General features: G+C 28.8%; 1 protein-coding gene across 5 annotated transcripts in view; it reads left to right on the top strand.

The window, feature by feature from the left end:
• The window catches only part of PMCA (plasma membrane calcium-transporting ATPase 3), a 141701-nt gene extending 117221 nt beyond the window's left edge, over positions 1-24480 (top strand). For 2 of the 5 annotated variants that reach the window (XM_065514656.1, XM_065514652.1), the window contains one exon: positions 23751-24480. In XM_065514656.1, the coding sequence (XP_065370728.1) occupies positions 23751-23945 (195 nt within the window). In that variant the 3' untranslated portion in view covers positions 23946-24480. Of the gene's footprint in view, positions 1-6939; positions 6979-23723 lie in introns of all 5 variants that reach the window. The other 3 variants (XM_065514655.1, XM_065514651.1, XM_065514653.1) reach the window with 2 other exon arrangements.
• The last annotated feature ends 2980 nt before the right edge of the window (positions 24481-27460 follow it).

Genomic DNA, 27460 nt, shown 5'->3' with positions numbered 1-27460 from the left:
TACATATGTATGTACATATATTTTTAATTAGAGTAACTTGTGGACTGCCGTTTTGTATTTTCTAAATTTTGGCCACGATATATCGTCACCTTAAATGGAAACGGACGTAACTATTAGAGGTTTATATTTATTCGGTTAATAATCGGTTAATTTAAAATTATTCGATTAACCGAATAATTTATATTTTCATTTTAAATTGAAAATACAACAACGAATTTTGTGTACAAAAACATAAAAAACAGCAAATAAGGTATTTGAGATCATTTTTATAAACATATCGCCTATTTGCTGCAACAACGTCATAACTCAAAATCCGTGTTTTATGAACTGAGTAATACAAAATATACGCTGTTCTATAATCTTTCATATAGTTTCATCAGTTTTCAAAAAAGTCAATTATTTTTTGTGTGTGAGAGTGTTTTTTTGTTGTAAACATCAAAATTAAAATTCATGTTTTCTAGTATATTTAATAAGTGAAAATTTGGTTAAATACAGATTAGAAAGATATTAACATCTACTGTTTATATTTCTGAAATCGCATGATTTGTTGAAAATTTATTTAAGATATAGTAAAATGTCCTAAAATATTCAAAGACGTTTTTCTCGAAACGACTTTTTTTAATTATGACGTTGTTGCACCAAATGAGCGATGTGTGAGTTTTTTAGGGTTTTAGTGAGATCTTCTGAAATAATCTTTCAAAAAATAATATAATATAACGATTAAAACGCTATATAATAACGGATTAAAGTTATGTAAATTCCAATTTTTTTAAGTTTACTTTAATATTATCGGACTAACCGTTTCTGATTAATCATTAATTATGTGGAGAAATTCACAATTTTACTTTTTTTAAAAAAAAGTCTTCATATAATTTAAAATTTGGATGAGCATTAACTTTCAATACTAGAATAAAAATCCAACATATAAATTACTCATGAAAGCACATGTGCAAGGCGAATTTATAAAAGGTGGAGTCAGTCAAACTTTTTTTTTCATTTTTTGGTTCTAACAAATGTCTAAGCTTGTTTTTATATATAAATATCTATATATTTTAATCTTATTAACAAAATATTTATTTTTTACAATTATCTACACTATATTAAGTTTTAAAACATATTTGTTCAATTTTTCATTTTGGTTTTTTGACATTTGTTAAGACCAATTGTTGTTTTTGTAGAACTGCCACCACCTTGTATGAATTCGCCTTGCACATGTGTAAAGCTACACTGAATCAATTAAGTCTCCGTACAGAAATACTTGTAATATAAACTAGCAATTTATCGGTACTTTTCAATACATATTTAAAAATTTTTTTAATTAATTTTATAAACAATTGTATAAACTAGAAATCAATATAAAAAAATACAAACATTTTCATTAAAAACATAAAAATTTACATAAATTCAATAATTGTACGAAAAGTGTCACCAAAAAAAGTCTCCGTACAGTTCACCGTTTTAAGGCAAGGAACCCCAATATTAAAATTAATTGCATTAAATATGTGGTAGGTCCTCCTTTCTGAGCAATTGCAGCATTTAAATGGAATGGACCAGCTTTGTTGTTGTCAGGGAATGCAAAAATAAGCAAATTTCAATGAATAAAAATAAAATTATTATTTACCTGCAAAATGAAGGAAAAAGTCTAACTGAAATCAATGATATTGTAAAAAGACCTCGCTCTTCCATTCAGTACGTTATTCAACAATGGCAAATAAACCAAGAAATCACCGTCCAAGAAAACTAGACCACCACTTAGGGAGAAGAATTGTACGATTTGTAGAAGGTAATCCAAAAACGCCCTTAAACTAAATGGATACAATGGTCGAGTAAGCCGTAAGAAGCCGCTTGTTCGAAAAGTGAACATGAGAAAGAGATTGGATTACGCTATTGAGCATATTGATAAAGATTTTTTTTTTAATCGAATTTTTTTTATCGATGAAAGTAAATCTAAATTTTTGGTTCTAATGGATGAAAAATGGTATGGAAAAAGGCAGATACTGCAATGGATCCGAAGCATTTGACACTATCCGTAAAGCATGGAGGATAACCTAATTGGTTGGAGTTGCATGGCTTCATCTGGGGTGGGAATCTTATTTTTATTGAATAGACGATGGATAAATATGCATACCTTAATACATATATTAAAAGAAAACTTAAAACAAAGTGATGGTTGGGACGTTTGTATTGCTTCCAATAAGACAACGATCCCAAACACACCTCTGGATTAGTAAAGGAATGTCTTATTTATAATGTTCCTAAGCAATTAAATCACCCAGCTGAGTCACCTGATCTCAACACGATTGAGCATCTATGGAATCACTTGGAAAGAAAGTTTCGGCAGCACAATATATCTAGTAAAGATCAGCCAAAAGCCGTTATAATGGAATAGTGGTATAAAATATATTCCCTGACAACAACAAAGCTGGTCCATTCTCAGAAAGGAGGACCTTAATTTGCTAAAGTGCCCATAAATTGCTAGTTTATATTACAAATATTTCTGTACGGAGACTTAATTGATTCAGTGTACGTACACACGGTTGCCAGATTGTCAGGAACATGCTCAGAAAATGGTTAACACAACCATGAGAACTTATAGTTTCTGAAAAAATACACAGGTCCACATTGGACGCATAGTCCACAATACCCGAAGTTACTCTATTAAGCTAATGCTTTGGTAGCTAGAGCTTCATTTTTGTAATAAGCTTTTAGTTTTAGAATATTCTTCAATTAAATTACATATTAATTTATGTTTTATTACTATAACTAGAGTTTAATTTATATAGTAACTATATTTGAGATTTTCGGGGAGTGCAATTGGGAATATTGTGACACTTGATATAATAGTCCAAATTGTTTCAAATCAGCTTCAGCTTTTTCCAAGCATTTGTTACTAAATATCATTAATATTACGCTATAATAGTAATCAATACACAATTATCTCTTTGAAAACACATAATAAAACTTCCAAATTGGTTGGAAATTTTGTGTTCACTGTTACACTTTAATGTGTAAATTTAAGCTTACATTTTTCTTTAAAAAATATACCAAGTACTTGAAAGAGTTAGATATAGATTTTTCAAACTTAAATTGAATGTCACCAGCGAAGTGAAAAAGGTGTTGAACCATTCCAAAAAAAAAAAATTCAAAATAAAAATAAATTTTGAATTCCCAAAATAATTGTTGATGATAAATTTGCTAGTGCCCGTGCATCAAAACTAAACTGGAATTTAAGAAGAACTGTGGTTTCTTCTATTTAGAATCGAGTCATTAAACATACTAAAGTTCGATTATTTTTTTAGAAAATGAATAATTGGCGAAAAATGGAAAATGTATCAGATTTATTTAGACATGTTAGATTTTCAGTAAAAATCACTGATTGTCACAAAATATACCTAAAAAAGGTTGTAGGCTCTTTGAATTCACATTTTTTTGCAGTTATTTCCAAAATCATTTTAATTAAATTTTAGTGAAATTCAGTTAAAATGAAAATTTTCATAAATAAACAAAATAATGTAGAAATTATTAAGAGTATTATTAATTTGATTTCGTTAGCTATTCAATGCAAAATTCCATTTTAAAGCGATCATATTTAACTAGATCAAGTTAACATAAAGTAATTGAATAAAAGCATATGAATACAATAAAAACATTTTAGAACAGTTAAAATAAAATTTTTATTAACTTTAGTACAATATGGAAAATCAAATTCATCAATCCGAAAAGTTTAATTTTAAACAAAATCATTATTTTCATCTAGATGAACCAAGCCTATTGAAACTGGATGAAATCGGTTAATTATTTCACCTAGCCCCCATACAAATGTCCTCCCGAAATTGGACTTTATAGGTCATAAATGTTTAATTTATATATGTTTCTCCACAAATTTCGCTACAAATAAGTTTTATATATACGAAATTCATGTCACCAAATTTTGTTACGATCAGTCCATAATTAGTCATAGCTCCCATATAGACCCGCTTCCAAAAATCACTTTAACGTGCATAAATCTCTCACCATAAATAACTTTCATATAGACATAAATCACACGATCATGGTGATCGGTCCATAATTGCTCCTAACTCCCATATAAGGCCCACTTCCGAAAATCACTCTCGAATATAAATTATTGATATTTTAAATTAAAAATGTTTTTGCTCATTTACTTGGTCTAGGGTATTATTTAGTTGTTTTATTATTTAGTTGTTAATTGTTGTAATACTTTAAAGTAAATCCTCATAACATTGTAAATAATTAATTTATAAAGTTTTCAATAAAACTATTAAAAATTTAACTGTCATACAAAATCATATATTAAAAATAAGTTTCATGCATTAATCCAAACATTTTCGCTATTTTTACAAGTATCATTTGAATCAGTTTCAGACCAATTATGAATAAAAATTCCACGGGAGTTATTCCTAAAAGTCTTTATAATTTAATGTTCAAATTACAATTAAGTTTGGTGCAACATAAAAATGTATAACGATTTGTCAACAAGGCACCCAATTGTAAGTTATTATATTGGTAATCATTCCACAAAAAATCGAAAAAGTTAATAAAAATATATAAACATCAGTTAATAAACAAACATGAAACCTAATTATATCTAAGTATAATATTGTAATTTTAGTATATGTTAATTATAAAGAGGTCAGAGGGTACCTCACAAAAATTTTAATTTCTAAAATCGTGCAGCAAAGGGGCACAATTTATGATTTAGAGAAATTATTAGAACAAACAATTTGTAACTTTTTTAGTTGCATTCCACTACCTATAAAAAACACACTTATTTGGTATTTTTTTAATTTTTTAAAAATTAGAAAATATTTTTCGAAAAAAAATTGGAATTCAAATTCAGCAAGTCTGACCCTGTTTGAGAATTTTAGTTTAAAAAGTATAAAAAAATAGCTTGAAATTAATTAATCGCCACTTTTGATACCTTTAATCTCAACGTAGAAACACGATCTGAAAAATATTAGAATGATAAGATGTCGTTAAATGGTGCCGTACGGCTCCGAAGTTTGGTGATGCATTTACAAGTGAAAATTAATTTGTTCAGCTTTTTGCATTTGTATGTAATTGAAATAAAGTCTTCTTAAAAAATGTTGAAGTTATTAAAAATTTCCAGGCACGTTTGCTATTTTAAATCGACAACATCGGCCCAGAAATGGCTGAGATATAACGAAAAAACCGGGACTACCTCGATTCTTTTTCCCATTTTTATACCCTTCACCATGAGTGGCAAGGGTATATATAAGTTTGTCATTCCGTTTGTAATTTCTACATTTTTCACTTGCGACCCCACAAAGTATATATATTCTCGATCGTTATAGATAGCGGCGTCGATATAGCCATGTCCGTCTGTGTGTTGAAATCAACTTTCCGAAGCCTCCAAATAATTTACATACACGATTCATACATCAATATCTCCGAAATTCTTCCGGCTCGGTTGCTATTTAAAATCGGTCCACAAATGGCTGAGATATAAGGAAAAACCTGGACAACCTCGATTTTTGACCTATATCTGGATTACTAAGTCATTAATATAGACAATATGGATATCTAATGATAGATATTACAAAGACCTTCGCCACGACCATAGTAAGTTAGACCAAAAATAGGTCAAAATCGGAAAAAATATTTTTTAACCCGAATTTTTTTTTCACAAAAAATTAAAAAAAAAAACAACTTTGGAAAAAAATTTCGTTTACCTAAAAATATTTAAAATTTTTATATTAAAGTATAATTTGGTGAAGAGTATATAAGATTCGGCACAGACGAATATACAGTGAGCCTCAAAAATGAGTAAACAGCAGCGAATTTTTTGATTTTTTTAAGATCATGAAAATCATTATAGTCCGACTTAAATCTATATTTTTCACAACCAAAAATATTATTCAAGCCAATCTCTATCAAACCGAAACTTTAAAATTTTAATCGATGGATAAATTTTAGAATTTTCATTATCTTAAAAAATATCCAATAATTTTTGGTGTATACTCACTTTTGGGGCTCACTGTAGCTCTCTTACTTGTTTTGTTCTTCACTTATTTAGATAATTAAACTTTCAATTCACTTTGTTGTGGAGAAAAATACAACAAACCCAGAAATAATACTGTAACTTTCAGAAGGAATTCGCGGGAATCCTAATGAAAACGCCAAAGGTATTATTTAATGGTAAAATTTATACAAAAAAATAAATGTTCTTTTTTTCAAAATCATCTCCAAACTTCAGAGCCGTTTCTGTGCCAGATATCATGTCCCCATACAAAAAAAAAAAAAATTTGCCGTACGTACAAAGTTTTTTTTTGTTAATTAAAAAATATTATAATTTGTGAATCATATGTGATGCACGGACGTGTGAAAGAAACTTGATGTGCATCATATGTAATGCACAGGACAGGGAAAGGGTTAATGTTTTTCAGAACGTGCTTCTATAGTCCATAGAACAATTCTAGCGGATGGATAACGGTCTGTGGCTTGATATTTCTCGGCCATATAATTTTGAGTACTCTAATGTACATATGTACATTCATACATACATATTAGTATTAATTAATTTATTTGTGTATTTCTTATTCATTTGTTTTATTTACATACTTATTTAATTATTTATGTAATTATTTCTTAAATTTTTTTATACGAATTTTGATTTACTTATAATTATTTTCGCAAAATAATTGAAGCACATTGTTCTTAAGTTGAGACAGCTATATACCTACTTATATTAAATAACAAATAATAATTAAATTTAATAAATTAGATAATTTAAATATAAAAAATAGTAACAATTTTATATATCATGTATTTTTCTTCTATTTATTATTATTTCTTATTTTGTTTGTTTTTTTTTTTTCATACATTTTAAAATGCGATTGTAACTCAAAATATACCTATATGCTGGATAACTACTACTGCGATTCCTCTATACTTTGCAAGTACATAACATATTCATCAATTACACGCAAGCACGCAAAAGTATTTTTTGTTTGTCTTAACAAAATTATATATTATTTATTCTAATCGTTATTAATTGTTATATAAATTAAAAACATAATTTCATTTACCATGAACTAAAAAACAACACAGTAAACTGTAAACATTATTTAAGCCCTTATGACACTTGTTTGTTTTGTTTTTATATTTTGACAATTATGGAGAACAGTGCAAATCATGATCCAACATGATTCATGAGTGCAAATATGTTGACATTATACATATCTAAGTATGTATATGCTAAGTATACTAAAGCTACGTATACACTGTTGTCATATTCTTAAAATATTGTCAGAAAATGTTCAAGTGTTCTCATGGTTGTGCTAACCATTTTCTGAGCACGTTCCTGACAATCTGACAACCGTGTGTACGTAGCTTAAGTATGTATGTTTTGCAGTGTTGCCCACAATATGAGTTTATGGTTTTTATACCCTTCACCGTGATTGGCAAGGTTATACATTAGGGGGACCAGATCTCATATGGGGGGAAAAATGTCGGAATCTTGTTCGTCTTGACCCTTTCTAGAACTCGATTAAACTACGTTTACCCGTTCAGCTCGTCCCTCAAAGTTTTGAGGTGCATTTAAAGGGTAAAAAAATGCATTTTTTCAGTTTTTGTAAAAATTTTGCCATTAAAGATCTGCTTTTGCAATTTAATTTAAAAGAATAGACATGTACACGCAATTGTCGTTCTAATGAGATTTAAAAAACTAAAATTGGTTAAAAAATGTTAAAGTTATTAAAAATTCTCCGGGCCATTAACGTGTTTCAGGCCACTAGAACATGAAATGTAGGAACAAAATTAACATATTTCAAGAAATATTAAAATAAAAGCCCATTGTTGCTTAACATATATCCATATTTATGTACTTGTATGCGACTTTTTGTCTTTGTAGAATATCTTTAACCAATTCGCAGGTATGACCAAGAAAATTTAATTTTTTTAAGGTTTAACGTTTTCCAATTTTAGTAAAACATTCAGAGTTTATTTAGAATTATCTGGACTATAATGTTCTGAATAGGTTTTACTTATAATTCATAACAGTGAGGAAATACAGCTCATTCGCAAAAAAATGGCCAAATAATTGGTTTTTCTCGAAAATTTCAAAATTTAAATCGCAGGTACGGAAAAACTATAAAAGATATTTTCATAATTTTTTCACATTTTTATTCCCTATTATATTCTCTATGAATCCCAATGAGATGATCAAAAAATTCGGAAATTTGTTTAACAATTTTTTTAAAAATTTAAAAATGAAACTGCCGTTTAAAAAAAATTTATTTAACTAATTTGTTTAACAAATTTTTTAAAAATGAAACTGCCGTTTAAAAGAATTTTTTTTTTTTGTCATAACTCATGTACAAGTAAATATAGATATATTTTAAGTAAAAATGAGCTTTTATTTTAATATTTATGAAAATATGTTAATTTTGTTCCTACATTTCTTGTTCTAGTTGCCTGAGACACGTTAATGGCCTGGCGAATTTTTAATAACTTTAACATTTTTTTGACCAATTTCTGTTTTTTATGTCTCATTAAAACGAAAATTACGTATCCTTTTAAATTAAATTGCAAAATTCATTTTTTAATGTAAAATTTTTTACAAAAACCAATTTTTTCATCGCCAAAATATTTTTTTTACCAAACAATTTTTATTAATATTTACATTAAACTATACTTGGTGAAGGGCAACCGGTGTGTTCAACCGATCAGTTTATTATGGTTGTTTGAATGTTGAAGCTGTCAAATTCTGGGAAAAGCATCAAAAACAATTGGTAGATTTGACAGCTCCAGCCAGCATAAACAAAATGCATGTGATTTTTGTTAATGTTGCACTTGTTGCCTACACTTATACTTAATTTACATTGGTGAGGGGTATATAAGATTCGGCATAGCCGAATATGGCACTCTTACTTTTATTATTTTTGATTTGGTTCTTTGCCATAAACAATTATACAAGATTGTTTGTTTATATTTAAAGTTATTCTCCAACAAGGTAAACTCACCAGCACAGCTGATAAATAATTAGCTGTTTTAGTGAGTACATAATACACCTTATTAAATTGTATATAATTTGTTTGCTTTTGTATTTTTGTTTCTTTCCAGAATTTTCTGTTTCATTCTTTTACCCCCATTTTCTCAATCTCTGGTTATTTTTTGTTTATCATGACGATAAACTGACAGTTCTCATACAAAAAAATGTTAATTGGAGGTTTATCGTTACGAAAAATGATAACCAGATATTGAGAAAATAGGGGTTAAACGTATAAGAATAAAATACCAATAAATATAAGTGTCATAAGGGCTTTATGAAGCTATTGACATATTGTGTAAATATTTGACTACATACCTATTTATTTGATAATGTGTATAAGACGTTTGCCAGAGAAAACAACTTTAACTTTATAACCTAATTATGATAAAAACTCACCTCTATTTTATCATGTTGAAGTTGTTTTATAATGCAACAGTCTTACCCCCATTTTCTCAATCTCTGGTTATTTTTTATCGTGAGGATAAACTAACATTTCTCTTACAAAAAAAATGTTAATTGGAGGTTTATCGTTACGAAAAACGATAACCAAATATTGAAAAAATGGGGGTTAGAAAACAAATTACTGCAACTGTAGTGTTCAAAGAACATAATTTGTATGTATGTACTTTCGCAATGTGATCATATCCCAGCGGTAAGAAACAGGATCACAGGGCTCCAAATGCCATTGCATACTCATAAATAATTATATTTTATTATAACCTTCATCACACTAGTGGAGAGGGTATAATGTGTTAGTAACGAACAAAGCAGTGGTCAACCATCCACCTTATACGATGTTCCCACGGCACCCTTCTTATCTGAATTACCCAGTGGGAAATCTTTTCCATGCTTTTTTATTTAATGTTTTCTTATTTGCCGGTTATTTGTATTGTTTTGACCATGGATACCAAAAGTAAGTAAAATAAAAATATGAATTGTAGTATTATTCCAAGAAAATATATACATTAGAGTGGGTCAATTTTTTTCTCGACAAAGCGGTTATCAAGAAGAAACCAAAACCGAGCTTCCCATTTTTAACGCGAAAATTTTCCTTTCGTATTTTATATTTTTGTTTAAATATACTAACATTTTATTGAGCATTTTAAGAAACTTGACTATGTTTGGGCTTTTTCGAAATGAAAGAAAGGCAGAAAAGATGAATCTTTGCAAATGGAGAAGATTAACAATAAACTTCACCCGAGGATTGTTAAAAAAATATATATTACAAATTAAAAATGATGCCGAATTTAATATTTATTTTTTATAGTTTACGAGATATTCACCATTGAAAATTAAAATTTTATGTTTTTTACATACCTTGGTCTGTAGTTTTGCAAATATCGGATTCAAATCTCTCCCGATTTTTTTCAAATATATATTTTTTTAATTAACAACAAATTTATTAGTATTATAAGAAAATAATTATTTCAAAATCGTTACCAAATCAAAAAATGTAAAAAGTCCTTTTTTCGCAATTTTTTTTTTCTCGAAAAAAGTACTTATATCAATCTTTAGTTATACAGAAAATAAAAACAAAATAAATAATGCATTTATATTTTTCTCAACGGTACCATTTTGGGAAATACTATAGAAGGAAAATAATTTCAATATTTGTATAACTGCGTGGTCAAGAGCCTTCCAAAGTAGACCTATATTTTATGTAAATTTCAAATTTATGGCAAATTTTCTCTAATCGCATAGCTGTTTTCTAAAAATTAAAACCACTTTTATATGTACCAATTTTGCAAAGGGAATTTATTGACCGGATCTCGGCACTGTCAACAGGGTCAAAAATCTAAAAAATACCATTTTTGGGATTTGAGCTCAGCAACACCTCCTCTATAGTCGTTGGAAATTTAAAATCGGATTATCGGTTTAGAAGTTACAAATTTATTTGCATCTTTTTTTTTCATTTCCCTCACTGTGACCCAAAAGCTCGGTTTTAGGTTCTCGCACAACCACGATATGAGATTTTTTTAAAAATCCTCGGGTGAAGTATATTGTTAATCTTCTCCATTTGCAAAGATTTATCTTTTCTGCCTTTCTTTCATTTCGAAAAAGCCCAAACATAGTCAAGTTTCTTAAAAGGCTCAATAAAATGTTAGTATATTGAAACAAAAATATAAAATACGAAAGGAAAATTTTCGCGTTAAAAATGAGAAGCTCGGTTTTGATTTTAGACCTATGGTTTCTTCGGCAAAACTTCTTAGAATTCATCGTAGATTACGATTTTGATAACCGCTTGGTGCATTTTTTTTGATCCACACAAATTGACCCACTCTAATATACATACATATGTATTTAATTTATTTATTCTTCGTCAAATTGAAAAATTTTGTTTTTATAATTTCTTACATTTTGTTTGGTCTAGTTTATTATTTTTGATTTGTTTTATATAAACTTCCGATTCAAATTAGAGATGACAATGAAAGTCATTAAAATTAAGTAATTTTGTTCTGCCGTGGGAACATCGAATCAATACTGTGTGGATTTATTGTTATCCTTCCGTCTATTCTTCCATGTAAAACTGGTACTCAAACTACATTTTGAATATAATATTGGTACAAAGACGAACTATATAGATTTTAAAATTTGTTCATTATTTCACCTAGCGTCCATACAAATGTCCGGACCAGAGACCGAAAATAACGGGTTCACTTTCATTTCAATGGTAAATTCATATTAGCAGCCATTTAAAAATAATTTTTTGTGATATATCACTGAGAGAGTGATTTATTCGAGAACATTTTAGGTTTGGGGTTGAGACAAACAGAAAAGAAACAAACACAAATAATCTGGATGAGTGATTTATAATTTATTTTTTTCGTAAAGGTGAGCTTGTGACTTTTATTTGCGAACATGAAAAATAAACCGCAAAAATGCATTTGATGCAAATCAACGCTTAAATATATAAAACTTATCAAAAGATTTATAACAAATTAAAAAAATAATCTTATTTGTGTTACTCAGACTTTATTACTTCATACTTATCATATTATTTCCATAATTTGTTAAAAATTACTAATAATATGTTATTCTATGTAAATAAAAGAGAAAGTAACAGTTATTAAGAACAAATGAATTGTTTATCTCACACCAAACCATTAAAAAACAACAAAAACGTATAAAGGTCATACCAAACCATTTAAATAGAAATCATTTTATAACTGTTATTTTCGGTGATTTATTTTTATCACAAAAATATAAATCACAATTTGGGTTTTTTGGTATATGGACGAGTAATTTTCGATCTCAGCTCTATTTGGCCGAAATCTATTACACATTTTGCAACAAAAAATACTCTAGAGTTTCGTGTTCAATTTTAACCGAACCCGAAAATGCTGTTTTCAAGGCCGAAAACCGACATTACTCTTTGGTTTCGGTTTTTTCTTTTTCAACTATTTTCAGTGTATGAATAGTATATAAAATATACATTTTTTTGGTTATTCTAGAATAGAATTTGACAGCAATAATAATATATTATCAACTGACTTTGTTTCTATTTCTTATTCTATTAATAAATTATCAACCGAAAAAAACTGGACGTTAAAAGCCCCATATTGGGGTATCTCGGGTATATGAAAAATTAAAAATTATGTCAAATTTGTTTTCTATCCGATTTGAATGTTTTTTTTATATATATAGAATCTACTAGAAGAGACCTACAAAAACAAGTAGTGATTTTGAAATATTTTGTATAATATGTACTTATAAATTTGTTCAAATAAATTGATCCGCTATCAGCAAAAATCGATACTAAAATTTTAATTTTAAATTTTTATTACAATCTTCTAGTAGATTTTGTATATACATATGTATTCTTTAAAATCTGATCGAGAAGCAAAATTTGGAATAATTTTTAATTTTTCATATACCCGTGATTCCTCATTTCGGAGCCTTGAGGCTGTGTCCCCATGGTATTTAAAATCTAAATTCAAAACTTAAACTCAGCCATACCTCTGCTACTCAAAAACCGAAACTGCGATTTTGAAATTCTTCTGTGTTTTGGAAACTCTACGTTAATCATAACGGTATCGTAATCTATACAGGATTATAATTGTAAAAATTTATGAAACTCAAAAATCCGTTTAAAAATGTACAAGTTGTTCTACATATCCATACATAAAAAACAAAATTTACAAATTTTTTTACCACCTGCCAAATAAAAAGAAATTTATAATATTTTTTTTTAAATCGAGAAGCGTTAACCCTTTTCATTTAGCAGTAGATGGATATTAACATAACAAGTCTTTATAAACGCTGAAGAACACTGTCGGTTTGAAAGGAGAACATCACAACATTTATATGGATTTTTTTAAGTAAAAATTGAGGGTGAACCAATTTAGAAATTCTCTAAAGAACATAAAAGGTTTAATTACAATATTATTTCTCAGAAGTTTTATCCAAAACCACATAACATTTAATGACAAAGTTTTTCCCGAAACACTTTGTCATTAATTGTTATTAAATGTTAACATTTCGGTTTTATGAGAAACCGGTTTTAATTAACCTGTTTTAATGAAAAATATTTTCTAAATCACATTTAAACATATTTTTGAAAAAACTTTGATACCATTTTTAAAAATATTGTTTTATTTTATAGAAAATTGTAGCATTTGACAATATTTCGTAATAGATTTAAAATTATTGCATAAAGATAGAGCTTTAGTAATCAAACATTTTAAATATAAACCGGTTTTTTTAAAGACAAAAACCGAAACCGGTTAAACGTTTTTTTTTTAAACAAAAGTCAAAACCGGTTTTTTCAAAAACACACTTTTTCGGTTAAACCGGAAACCGGTTTTTTTAAATTTGTCGGTTTTTTGGACACTCTAATTTGTATCCTTTTTGTTGGCAGATGAGAAGGAGAAAAGTAATCCTAGTTAGATCAAAAACTTATCATAACTTTTGTGAATCTTAGTGCAGGTGGAATTAGCTTTATTCTTGTAATTCCCATTACATTTTTGTGTTTTATATCTTAACTAAATTCCAAAATACAAAAAAAAATTACGAATTGATTGAGTTCTGTGTGCTTTAAATTTTTTAATTTGTTTATTATACAGTTTCTGAGTACTATTGTTTTTGTCATAAAGAAAACGGATGAGGCCATCTAGAAAGTCTTTCAAGTAAGGTAATCGTGAATTGGTTCAGAAGGAGGTCAAAGTAGGACATGAAGAAGACCTTCACTTCGCAAGCTCTTTTGATTTTTACCGCTGGGATCTATAGATTTTACACATAGACATACACACACACATGTCAAATAAAAATACGACAGATTCACAGTTTGGTATGGTACACGGTCCTTAAAGGCCTAACCACAAACAATACTTTTGATTCAAATACAACTGACAACTGAAAAGTGCACTTTGAAAAGTGTCAATTGGAAATCTTACATTAGCTATATTACTACTTGTACAACTGGTTAAATGGTTATCATTTGCACTACATTTCACCAGCATATTCAGTAATAACACATTTTTGAAACAGAATAACGACATTATAATTCTGAAAGGACATGTCGAATACCTAAATAAATTTTTGTAGAATAAAATTATAGTCCAGGTGGTCTGAATTAAAATTCGGAATTTTATCATAAATATAGAAAAATCGAGCAAAATAAAAAAAAAAAATAAACCTAAATATCTTTTGAACTAATGTTCAAATTTCAGCTCATTCGGATTATAAACAATTTTTTGTCGATTTTTAAAAAAAAAAAATGTGAGACCCATGGTGGCTTGTAATTTTGCTAATTAAGCGTCATGAGCTTTATTTACAACTTTGGTGTCTTAGGTGACGATCCCCACTAACATTTTCCGTAGAATATTTTAATCCTTAAAAGTCCTTTTTGAAAGGACTTTTTGATTTTATCGAAAAAGGGTCAAATTGACCCCTAATGAGGGGAGCTATATTTATAATACTATTTATAATATACAATTTAATTTATAATCGTCATTTTTATGTGTTAGCATCGTCATTTTTATGTGTTAGCCAACATTTTAATATATTTAAAAGAAATATCACGAAACAAATTAAAAAAAAAAAATTTAAAACTAAAGCGTATTGTGTAATACATAAATTACATCAAAGCGTTTCTAATTAGTTATCAACAGCTGTGTAGAGCGTATCTGAATACTGTGAATCTTTCGTTACATTTTTGTGTTTTTTATATATTCATTAATTCATTAATTATTCATAAAAGTACATACTTAGTTGTAGATATGTAGTTCATATTTTTTTTCTAAAAAATCAATAGTTAATAATAATTTCTACTTCATTTGTTGTAAAAAGCACGCATAGATTTATATGGTTCAGTTACACTTTGTCTCTAAATCGCACAGATAAAATTTCAGTTTAACTCACTTACGTTAGCAGCGAATTTTAAACACCAGACATTTATAAAATGTTTGTGTTGAACTTTATAAAATTAATTAGTGTTCAATCAAAATTATATTAATAATAGAAACCAATGATAACCACGACTGAAAAAACGAAAACCCTTGAAACTTTTATTCAATATGATTTTAATAGGAGCAAACACAAAAATGTTACTATGTATTAGAGATTATTACAACATTTTAAGGGGAAAAATAAAAGTTTATACAGACTATACTATTTTCCATGTCATCGTACGTGACATTTGTATGCATGTGGAATGGAATAGATTTTGCAAAAATAAGAGGATCTGAAAAGTAATTTGGTCTTTATGTTCCATTCAATAAAATCATAATAATAAGTACTTTCGAAATATTGTTGTCCAAAATATTCAGCGAAATAAGGGTATATCGTACGTGACATAAAACCGAAGTAATTTTAAGGTACATCTCCTATTCAGATCATATTGGAAAAAAGAAATTGCCCATATATGTATATATTTTCTGTTTACTTTATAGTCAGCACAACTCATTGCTGTTTTAAAAAACTTTATTTGTATCCAATTACATTTTAAAACCAAAAAATTGCCACGTGGCACCACCCATACAAAATAAATAGTTGTTTTCAAATATCTGCAGATCTGTAATTGTGACATTCTTCAAACTTTATACCAATCAATTTCATATCACTGCATGAAGTTTAACCAAAAAGGGGACGGGCCCTTGTTCCGGGGTTTGACAGTTCCCATAAAAAGTAAATAGTTATTTTCGAACATCTGGTAAACTCTAATTGGGGAAGTCTTAAAATTTTGTTCGAATAACACCCTTATCATTTAACATAGCTTAGTTCAAAATGGGAGGTATTGAATTAGTGGGCGTGGAACCTCCAATACAGTGTAAATTGTTTATTTCGAATATCTGAAGAACCATAATTGCAAAAGTATTTAAACTTTGTAGCCATTAATTTCTTATCACCATATGAATTTTGGCTTAAAATGGGCGGGATTGTATTAGTGGGCGTGGCACCTATCATAACTGAAGAATTGTAACTGTAAAAATATTTAAACTCTGTATCAATTAGTTTCTTATCACTGTTTGGAGTTTAGCTAAAAATGAAATTGCGAGATGGAACTAAATCTGTAACTTCTAAACGAATAGCTCGATTTTAATGCAATTTCACATGGCTATAAAGGAGGTGTTGATACGTTTAAGTTTTGAGTTTATAAGTTATAACACCAAGGGGGCCGAGCCATAATGGCCCAATGTGGAGCACCGATTCGAGATCTATTTTTTATGTAAATTTTAACTTTAGACAACATTTTCTCTAATGGCATAGCTGCTTTCAAAAAACTAAGACCTGTTTTGTATGTCCCAATATGTTCTTCAATATTGTGCAAAGGGATTTCATAGCTCCGAACTTGGTGCCTTCAATAGATCCAAAAATCCCAATTTTGCGATTTTTTTAAAGTTTTTTTGGGAATTTCGGAATTTTTAAAAACAATTCACTAATTTCTTTAATTTGTCAATTTTTTTTTTTCAAAATCAAGCATGTTTTTCCGAATGTAAATTTAATCTGTCAACCTAGTTATATTATGCGCTCCATCACCAATCATAATCATAGCACAAAGTATGTGTTTACATTTATTGTGTTTTGCAACTAACTTCACTATTAAACGCGCTGTCAAAATCGGATTTTCCAATTGCAAAAAACAAGAGTTCATTCAATTTTAAAAAAAAATCTACGAAATAATCGATTTCGGTATTTTCAGGAAAAAGTCTATTTATAGATCCCTATTATAGAGGACCTAAATAAGTAATAATACTTTTTACCAATTCGATAATTTTCCCATCAAATCTGGCACGGAATAATGTGTTTTAGTTTTTGTAACAGTTTAAACTGTATGCATATTTTCTGTATAAAGAATCAGGAAGTGGTAAATGGTCATAAAGAATCCCACTCGCATCCCACAATGCGACCAAATAGGTCTTAAATGAAAAGATCTAAGCTTTCTTTTGAGAAAAAAAAAAAATTAAAAAAAGGCCCAAAAAAATTTCGGTTTTGCAAAAAAAAATTCTAAAATTGTATTTCTTGAGTTACAAAATATTTATTTTTTTAGATATCGCACTCGCATTCCACTAAGGGACCAAAATTATCTTAAAGCAATGGACCTAAACTTTCTTTTGAGCAAAAAAAAATTTGGAAAAAAGGGCCCATATTAGAACAAAAAGTCAACAAAATTTTTGATTTTGCAAAAAAAGTCAAAAATAGCTTGTTTTGAATTGCAAAATATTTATTTTGATAGATGTCGAACTCGCATCCCACTAAGCGACCAAATAGGTCTTCAAGGAAAATATGTAAGCTTTTTTTTAAGAAAAAAGGGCCCATTTTGAAAAAAAAGTCAAAAAACTATTTGATTTCTGAAAAAAATTATTAAAAATTTTTAATTTTTTTTTTAAATATTTTTTGTCGAAAGATTGAAGAAATAGCTATCTAAACTATTTGGAACACATTTTGCTAAGTTACAATAGGTAATAAGTTACATGGATGTGAATAAACACATATTTGGCCAAAATGTCATATTTATAATAAGATATAACTCAGAGAGTTCTTGACCGATTTTGTGTCTGAAAAGAGCTCTACCAAGATGTAGTAGTCTATGCTCTTGTAAGGCTGGGCATTCACATAGAAGGTGCTGTACCGATTCGCTCAAAGCCCATTCATCTATCAATTTCGATACTGTCACCAGGGGAGTGTGAATATCCCTTTGCGCTAGAGATACGTCCAGGGACGAACCGTTGGTTGGGCATTCATCAGATACTTCATTTCCCCGGATGCCCTCGTGTCCTGGAACCCAAATCAACTCGACGTAATGTTGTGTCAGTTGTGCCAGTGATTTGATACAATTGAGAAGACATTTCGACCTGATCACGTTGGAGTTAAGAGCCTTGATTGATGCAAGGCTGTCCAAGTAGATATGTATGGTCGAATTTTCGAGATTGAGTTCCCGGATTCTTCTCGCGGCTGTATCGATGGCATAAATCTCTGCCTGGAAAACCGTGCAGGTACCGGGTAATCGAATAGACATCAAAAGGTCCAGCTCATCTGAGAAGATTCCCGAGCCCGTGCCTCTTTCTGTCTTTGAATCCCAAATCCAATAGGTATATCTTTGGTGCAAATTTCATCCCGATCGGAAGACATCGATTTTAAAAAATTGGTTCACTTGACATGAAATCCCCCATAAATAAAAGTAAACAAAAGGAGCTGATTCATCAAATGCACAATAAATTCAAGTTTGCGAGTCTAAAATTTAGAGTCTCTAAATTGTCGCGCAAACTTATCGGAGTTGTGCAAACGAATTTCCATACATTTTTTGACAGTTCATTTGCGAGAGTGTACAAATGCACAGTTTGCTAGGCTTTTAAGCGTTTACATGAGGACCCTTATTGTTTGTTAATTAATTTATTTAAACTTTACTTTAGATTGTTACAAATATAAATACATATGTTTAAAATTTAATCAAACAAATTTAAAATAGTGTACACAAATACAACTATTGCATTTATTTATAACTGTTGTATATAAATAAATGCAATATTTAAAATATTTTAAAAATTAATTTTTAATGTTGCTTGATCACTATCATTTTTGATCGAAAATTTTTTGTTAGTTTGAAAAATATATAAGCTTTTTATTTTACTTAAGTCAGCACTTTAAAGGCCGGGTTTGGGGAAGTTTATGAGACAGCTATTTCTCAATGTATATATTTATTTGCTTATAAAAATCGAAAAAAACGTTAGAAAATGCTCTATAGTACAGTTACATAAAGCTGAAAGCAACGTAACAACATAACTACCAAAATCTAATATTTGATTGATAATGATGAATTACTTAAATCAGTTACGTCCAAGCACGCATACATCGATCTTTGAGTTTGTATTAACCCATGAATGAAATAAACAAGATTGCTCCATCGACAATTCCGTTATTTTAGTGTACTCTTTTATTCTTTTTCGTGACGTCAGCAATGATTGTTTCCTTATGTTTTGAATGTAAAATACTTACTTTTTATATGAAATTTCAAAACAAATAGTGAAAATAAATAAAAAAATTAATTAAAAATTAAAATGTGGTGTGCAGTCAAAAATTGCAATAATAATAATAACTAGGATCGCCCGGTGGCCGAAATTCGACCACTTTTAAACGCTTTTTACCACATTTATGGAATGAATGAAAAAAATGATGTTCTGCAAATCTGGAGAAAATAACCTTTTAAACCATATACGTTTCATCAATATTGGTGGACAATAACATACATAAAAGTGTACCACAAAAAAATCGTGTGGCCTATTTATATTTAAGATATTAATAAAAAATCAAAATCGTGAACTAATATAGCAAAAATATTGAAAATTAATAAAGTAAAATATGTCTAATAACATAAAACCTAATATACATTTTATTTTATTAAACATAAATAACTTTTAAACATAATTATTGACTTTTCCATTATAAATCACATACAATTTTCATATAATACAATCAGTTTAGGTCAATGTTGATGTCACTGAGCTTAAGAGAATTTTTTTAAGAGAGCGATGGAGCAATCTTGTTTATTTCATTCATGGTATTAAACAGCTTGGAAAGCTCTAATACTGATCGTTGTTTGTTTGCAAAATAAAAAGCAAGCATTGTTGTCTGATTGCTTGTTGTAGAGTAAGTTCGGGTAATGTGGTATAGGCGGATAATGTGGTATAGCTGCTTTTCTCTAAAACTAAGAGCATAGGAGTAGCGGTACTAAGCTTAAGAGTTTTATGATCTCAGAAAATTAAAATTTTTGCAGGTCATGGAAATAGTCAGTTGTAAAAAATCAGGATTATCTTGTGGTAGATTTTTTTTGTGATCTGTTAAAAATTATTTTTTTTTTCTAAAATCACCTGTTTTAAACTTCAATAATTTAATTTTAAAGTCAAATGGGAATATTTTGCTGTTGAAGAACATATGTAACAATATAGCAAGCATATTTAGTGTATATGTTTAATTTTATAATAATTTCAATAAACCACGTGGTCGGCTAATGTGGTATACATACATAGCTAGAGAATTTCAAGCAAATAATATGCCAAAGAAATGTGAAGTATGAAAATGGGCAGTGGAAGAATTGAAGAACGCTATCTGAGCTATTAGAAACAACAAATGGACATTTTCTCATCAGTCATTCAATGTCTCCTACGAAGCGAAGAATGTATTGAGGAGCTTCTGGTAAGCTTGGTCAGCCGCCAACTTTAACCGAATTCATTGAAGATGATTTAAATAAAACGCAACTCAATTACAAATTAAAATACTATGCATCGGTTATGTGGTTTAGTATACAATATTAAAAGAACATGGTATACCACATTACCCGCCAATTTTTTCAATGGCTTGTTTAAGATTTTAAAAATTATAGTCAAATAAAAAATAGGTATACCAAATTACACGAACTTACTCTACTCTTGTCGGTGTGAAAGTACAAAAGCTCGCATATTGTGCATATGAGTTGGACGTATGTAACTGACTTAAATAATACTAAACTAAATCATAATTTGAAAATGTATTTGGCATTATGTTTGGAGAAAAAAATAGAAGAAATTATACAAGTTTTTTGTCAATCATTTTAAAAGTTGTTGATATAATGTTACGTTGTTTTACATTTTAAAATTGTATAACTAGTTTATCAATATTATTTTAATAAATTTTCCCGTTGGTGGTTTTTGTAGAGTTTTGTTTCAAATAAAATTTAACAATAAAAACAAATTATTTCACAGATACAAACATACATATCGAGCCCTTAGCGCCAAATTATCGTAAGCGACATTTTCAAAAATTTTTTTTATTGCAAAAATTAAAATTTTATGGACCGACTGATGTTTTAGCTTTCTCAGAATATCAAAATTGTTAATAACATCAAAATTATAGGGGGTAAGATTTTATCGTAAGTCAATGTTTACATCTTACAGTAAACGAGGGAAATAAATCTGTAACTTCTAAATGGTTAGATTGGTTTGAATGAAATTTCACATGCGCAAAGAAGAAGTGTTGTGGAGTTTAAGTTCTGACCTCATGGGCCCACCAGGGGCGCCACCAAAGGTCCTAAATGTAGGTCACCTCGGGTATGTTACATTTTTAAAACGATCCTGTTTCTTCGTTTGTGTTCCGATTTCAAAAAAAAATACACATATAAAATCTTTTCATCGAGCGCTACAAAAGACCTAGTCGTAGCTATCAATTATCTCTTTTAGCTTAGGAGATATTCACATTTGAAAATTAAATTTTTAACAGTTTTCCTTCATTAGGCTAACAACATATGTATGTTGTTTGTGTTTAAAAATAATGACTAAGTCCAAAGTTATATGCATTTTAATTTAATTTAATTTAAAAAAAATTAAAAAGCCTATTTTTCGCTTATTTTTTTTGGAAAAAATAACTTTTTTTCTTTTAAAGTTATCGCAAAAAAAGTTAAAATGATGTATAAGGAATTTATACTTTCTGAAAGCTAAGTTTTCATAAAATATTTTAATTCAAAAAACATGAAAAAATTTCCTTACCGAGCGGACCAGGTCCATTCAAAAAACACCTATTTTTTATGTAAAATTAAAATTTAAGGCAAAAAAAAATATAGTAACCGATTTTAGATGGCTCAATATGCTTTTAATTATTTTGTAAAGAGTTCCGATAACTCGGACCCTGGTATGGATATTATAGGCAAAAAACTAAAAATTTCCATTTTTGGGATTTTTCAACAATTTTTGGAGAATTGCGGGATTGCAGATAATAAATTTCAAAATACGTTTTTATTTTTCCATTTTAAATAGAGAATTTTACATAACTGGGTAATTTCATTAAAAACTATTCATAAATAACAATTTTATTTCAATTCGAAAAATTTGTATCTATGCAAAAATTCAATAAAAAACATTTTTTTGTCATATTTTTCAATAAAGTATTCCATGGATTTTTAATTGTCAAAAGTTATAAATATTTTTGAAAAATAGACAAATAGCTTGAGCGAAATTATATTATATCGCATCATAACATTTTTAATTTTAGGTATAAATTTCAAAATAATCGAAAAAACCTTCTCCTGTAAAATTTGTGTTTTGTCGCTTACGATAATTTGGCTCTAAGGGCTCGATGTGTATATTTAAACAAAAACGTAACAAACCAAAAAATCATTGAATTAAAGTAAATTGGAAACAAAGAATAATTCATATTCTGAAAATTTAACAACTTTTGTATGGAATTTGATATTAATTATCATTATTTTATCATTGTCATAAAGTTCAGATTAAGATAACACGTACATAAATGCAATCCTGGATTTACCCGAGATTGGAATCAGTAGATAAAATCTTTAATTTTTCAGCATTTTTAAGAGTTTAGAGATGTTGATATTGGGAAACATGAAATATTTGTGCAAAACGACTCGTTATGGAGTTTAGATTATTGTGAACGCCATATAATAAAGCAAGTTATAACAACAGTATTGTAAGAATTATGGCAAAATTGTATTGCTTGGCAGCTTTATTGTTTTGTTGTTGCAATGTTTATTTATTTAAGCTTTAGAAATTAATAATCTGTTCAAATACTAAAAACGCATGCATAAAAAGAAAATATTTTTCATTGCCAAATGTTTTTTTTTGTGTTTTTTTTTTTTGACATATTTGGGGGATTCTAACTGTCAGCTATTAGTTCATATTGTTATAATGTCCTAATATATTATGATAGCTTAAACAAATTGTTGTTGTGTTTAAAACATAAAAAGTATTATTTTATGACAAAACAATCAAAACAATAAACAGAAATTTGTTTAAACTATAATAATGAATTAGGACATTATGACATACTAATAGCAGACCGTTTGAATCGCCCAACTGTATATACATATGTCATTCTGCGTATATGAAAGTTTACGGTGCTAGCAAAATTGTAAATATTATTACTAGGTTTACACCTAAATAAAAGCTTTTATTTTGTGTGTGCTTTCTATGTTCGTTTGTGTTGTTTTATTATTGATTTGGTTATTTTTAACGGCTTTCCTTATTAATCAATTCTATCTATCTACACAATATACATATCTATCTATCTATCTATCTATACTTAACATGTCTATTTCTATAACTGAAACTGTATCTATCTATCTGCTGTCATTATTTATTTTTGTAACTGTTTGTCTGTCTATCTGTAATTTTTTGTTTGTTTCCTAACCAGTATATTTGTTTCACTGTTGAAAACTGTACTTTTTCTTTTTCAAACTTCAATTTTTCGTTATTTAAATGTTTAGATACGTGTGGTTAACGCCTTCCGCCAGGGATTGGATGCTAGGTACGGTGATCATGCCAACACTTCATTGGCTGAAGTTTTACGCAAACAGACCTCCCTCAGTAAGCGCCTTTCGGAGACTTCCTCATTGGAATATGCTGATAATATACCTGATGAATTAACAATACCAGAAATAGACGTTGAACGTTTATCCTCACACAGTCATACCGAGACCGCCGTATAAAACACGAACAAAAATACAATTACAGCAGCTACAATAACAAAGACTATTTCTTAATATAATGCTGCGCGGCCACCAACCATATGTTACCATGTGTTACATCTATTTATAATCTGTATATGTAAAAGATTAATATCAAGGCGAATTTATACACGATGGCCTCAACTAAAAGTGGCTTACAGCTGTTTTTTTTTTGTCGTGCGAAGTAAAACTCCATATAAAAAAACAAAAAATGAATTTTTGTATCAATGCGCCTTGATTAATATTTATGTTTGTTTAAACTGTAATGTAAAAATTTGTTGAAATTTGTTTTTATTAATTTATTTTACTTCTTTTTTATTTATTTATTTATTCATTTCTTATGAACTACATACAACTAGTATAATTTTAACTTTGTGGTAAGCGCAAAGGATTTGTTTTCATATATTAATGCAAAATTTCAAAATTTACATTAACAAACAAACAACAAATATTAGTAATAAGCCAAAGAAAGCTAAACAAAATCTTTATTAAAAACAAAAATTATAATCTACAACTATATGAACTGATGATTTATTTTCATTTGAGAAATGTAAGTATTCGATTTGAGATATGTACATTAGAGTGTCCCTTAGAATTAAATTTTTGGAAATGTTGAGACGGTACCCCCTGAAAACTTGTGTAATGACATAAAATACCACCAAATTTTTTTTTAGCTTGTTCTTAGAAGGGCAACCCCTGCCGTCTTAGCGATTTAGTTTTGAGGTGCATTTACAAAGGGAAAAAATGCATTTTTTCAGTTTTTGTAAAAATGTTCCCATTAAATAATTACTTTTGCAATTTAATTTAAAAGAATCGAAATGTGTACGTAATTGTCGTTCTAATAAGATATAAAAGACAAAAATTGGTTAAAAAATGTTAAAGTTATTAAAAAATCGCCAGGCCATTAACGTGTCTCAGGCCACTAGAACATGAAATGTAGGAACAAAATTAACATATTTTGAGAAATATTAAAATAAAAGTTTATTTTTACTTGGAATATATCCGTATTTACTTGTATATGAGTTTTTGTCTTCGTAGGATACCGCTAACCTATTCCCAGGTATGACCAAAAAAAATTATTTTTTTAACGCAGTTTCAAAATTCCATTTTCAAATTTTTACGCAGGGTTTAATATTCAGCACCAAAATAAATAGTCTCATGTAACGACTGAATATGCGCCATTTAAATTTCCTCTGTGATATGTAAACACAAAAACCAAAAAATCATACGATTCAACTTCATAAAGTGTGTGTTGTTGTACACACATTTTAAACAACCAGCCAAACTAGCCAGTCGTACTATTCAGTCGAGCTAGCAGTTTTTGTTACGCTGCGTAGTACGAAAAATAAAACTCGAAACTGACAATGCGTAAGCAGCACACACAAGTCGTTTAATCAGTTCGGTAGAGTTGAAAACTGAAACATGGCGACTGCTGATTCGTTTGGCTGCTGGAAAAAAACAAAATCGATTGCTGCTTGCTGTTGTAATGTGTGTGCACAGTCAACTGTTTTCAGTAACCATGTGATCAAAAACTGAAACTAGTTACTTTTTTTTTAAGCATGAGACTGTAAAAAGTTAACTATTCAGTAAAATGCGACTGCTTTTAGTAGTTCTTCGAAACCCTGCAATTACGTACACATTTCGATTCTTTTAAATTAAATTGCAAAAGTAATTATTTAATGGCAAAATTTTACAAAAACTGAAAAAAATGCATTTTTTCCCCTTGTAAATGCACCTCAAAACTAAATCGCGAAGTCGGCACGGGTTGCCCTTCTTAGAACAAGCTAAAAATTTGTTTGGTGGTATTTTATGTCATTACACAAGTTGTCAGGGGGTACCGTCTCAACATTTCCAAAAATTTAATTTTAAGGACACTCTAATGTACAAACGTTGTTGTAAAATTTAAAATGAAAAAAATTCGAACGAGATTAAAATTTACAGTAATAATAAAAACTGTCATTCTAGGTATTTTTGCTATTGTAACAGCATGTCTATCGTCGTACCTTGTTGAAAAACTTCCGCTTGATACAGCTGTCGCGGAGTTAAAAATGGTAAGTATCAGTTCACGATTTACCCTTGCAACCATAAAATTTGTTTCCGGAATATGGTTCTATGGTACTTATCCATACAAATTCCGAAAAATATGTTTTGAGAAAAAAGGATTTTTTTCGATCGCTCCATATTTGACCAATGATCTAGAGTTTTTCACGGGAATTTCCGGGACGAGAGATCCCGGGAATTCCTCAAAATTTTCCATTCCGAAATCCCGGGAAATTGTGCGAGAATTCACGGGAATTATTTTCCTTAGTTTTATGTGATGTTTTTTGAACTTGACTAAAATATTGTTACGTTTTAACCTTTTCAAAACGTTGGTTTATTTCCTTTAAATAAACCGGATACTTTTGATTGCAAATAAAAAGCAGTTTAGTAGTTTAAAAATTGTAACAACTCTTTATTTATTCAAATGTACAACAACAACAGAATTAAATTAATTCGCAGAAATACAGACACACTTTATAATGTACACGCTGATGTTTATTCGAACAGCGTCTCTGATAAACTGAACTCACGACTGCAACCATTTATACACACGACATCTCTGGTGAACTTTCTACAATTTTCTTTAACTGTCGAAAACTCGTATATTTGAAGTCTAGAGCTTTCGAATTCGAATATACGTCGCATCACACATTCAGCGTTGCCATACTTACGATCAATGATCAACTCAAAGTTTTTATTCAATGTTAATAATACCCACAAATATGTTCCAGTTTGAGAGGCACTGCTGTTTGAAAGCATTATGCAACTTTAAATCAGACGTTAAAATCGTTATATTTGAATTCAAGTACAATTTCGTAACAATATGCTTAAATCTCCAAAATAAATGCAGAATAGACCAATAACAAGTTCATTATTCAAAATATTTCAAAAACTCGTAAATGTTCACGGCTGTCACAGAATTCTATTTCGATCGAATGTGAAATTATTTTAGTATTTTGCTTTTTTACAAAGAATAAAACTAAAATTATTAGTGGTTATTTTGTCGAACGTTTGTTCTTGATTAATATTATTAATTATTTAGGCTCAAGTTCATTAAATTGATTTCCTTAGAAATTTATTTTATTAGAAACAGAAATAAGATTAACCTCGAAAATGCATTCCATTCTGCCGTGTGTCTAAATATAACTTTTTCAGTATACTTTAGAATTACGAAAATTTAGTAAAATAAATTTCTAAGGAAGTCAATTTAATGAACTTGAGCCTAAATAATTAATAATATTAATCAGTAAAACTAAAATTTTTGGAATAAAACCACCTTATAGGCGGGAATTCCCTGCATCCTGGGAAATTTTGAAATGATTCCCAAAACTCTACAAAACGCATAAATCTCTTTAAAATATCGTTATCAGGTAAATAAATAATAATCCCCATATAAAGTGGTGGCTATATAATTAAAACATTCGTTATGATAGTAAATTATTCGTTTTATTTTCAAA

The sequence above is a fragment of the Calliphora vicina genome, chromosome X (assembly GCF_958450345.1).
Source record: "Calliphora vicina chromosome X, idCalVici1.1, whole genome shotgun sequence".
Classification (NCBI taxonomy): Eukaryota; Metazoa; Arthropoda; class Insecta; order Diptera; family Calliphoridae; genus Calliphora; species Calliphora vicina.
Note: the sequence above shows the minus strand (reverse complement) of the source record. Positions and strands in the feature narration are given on the sequence as shown.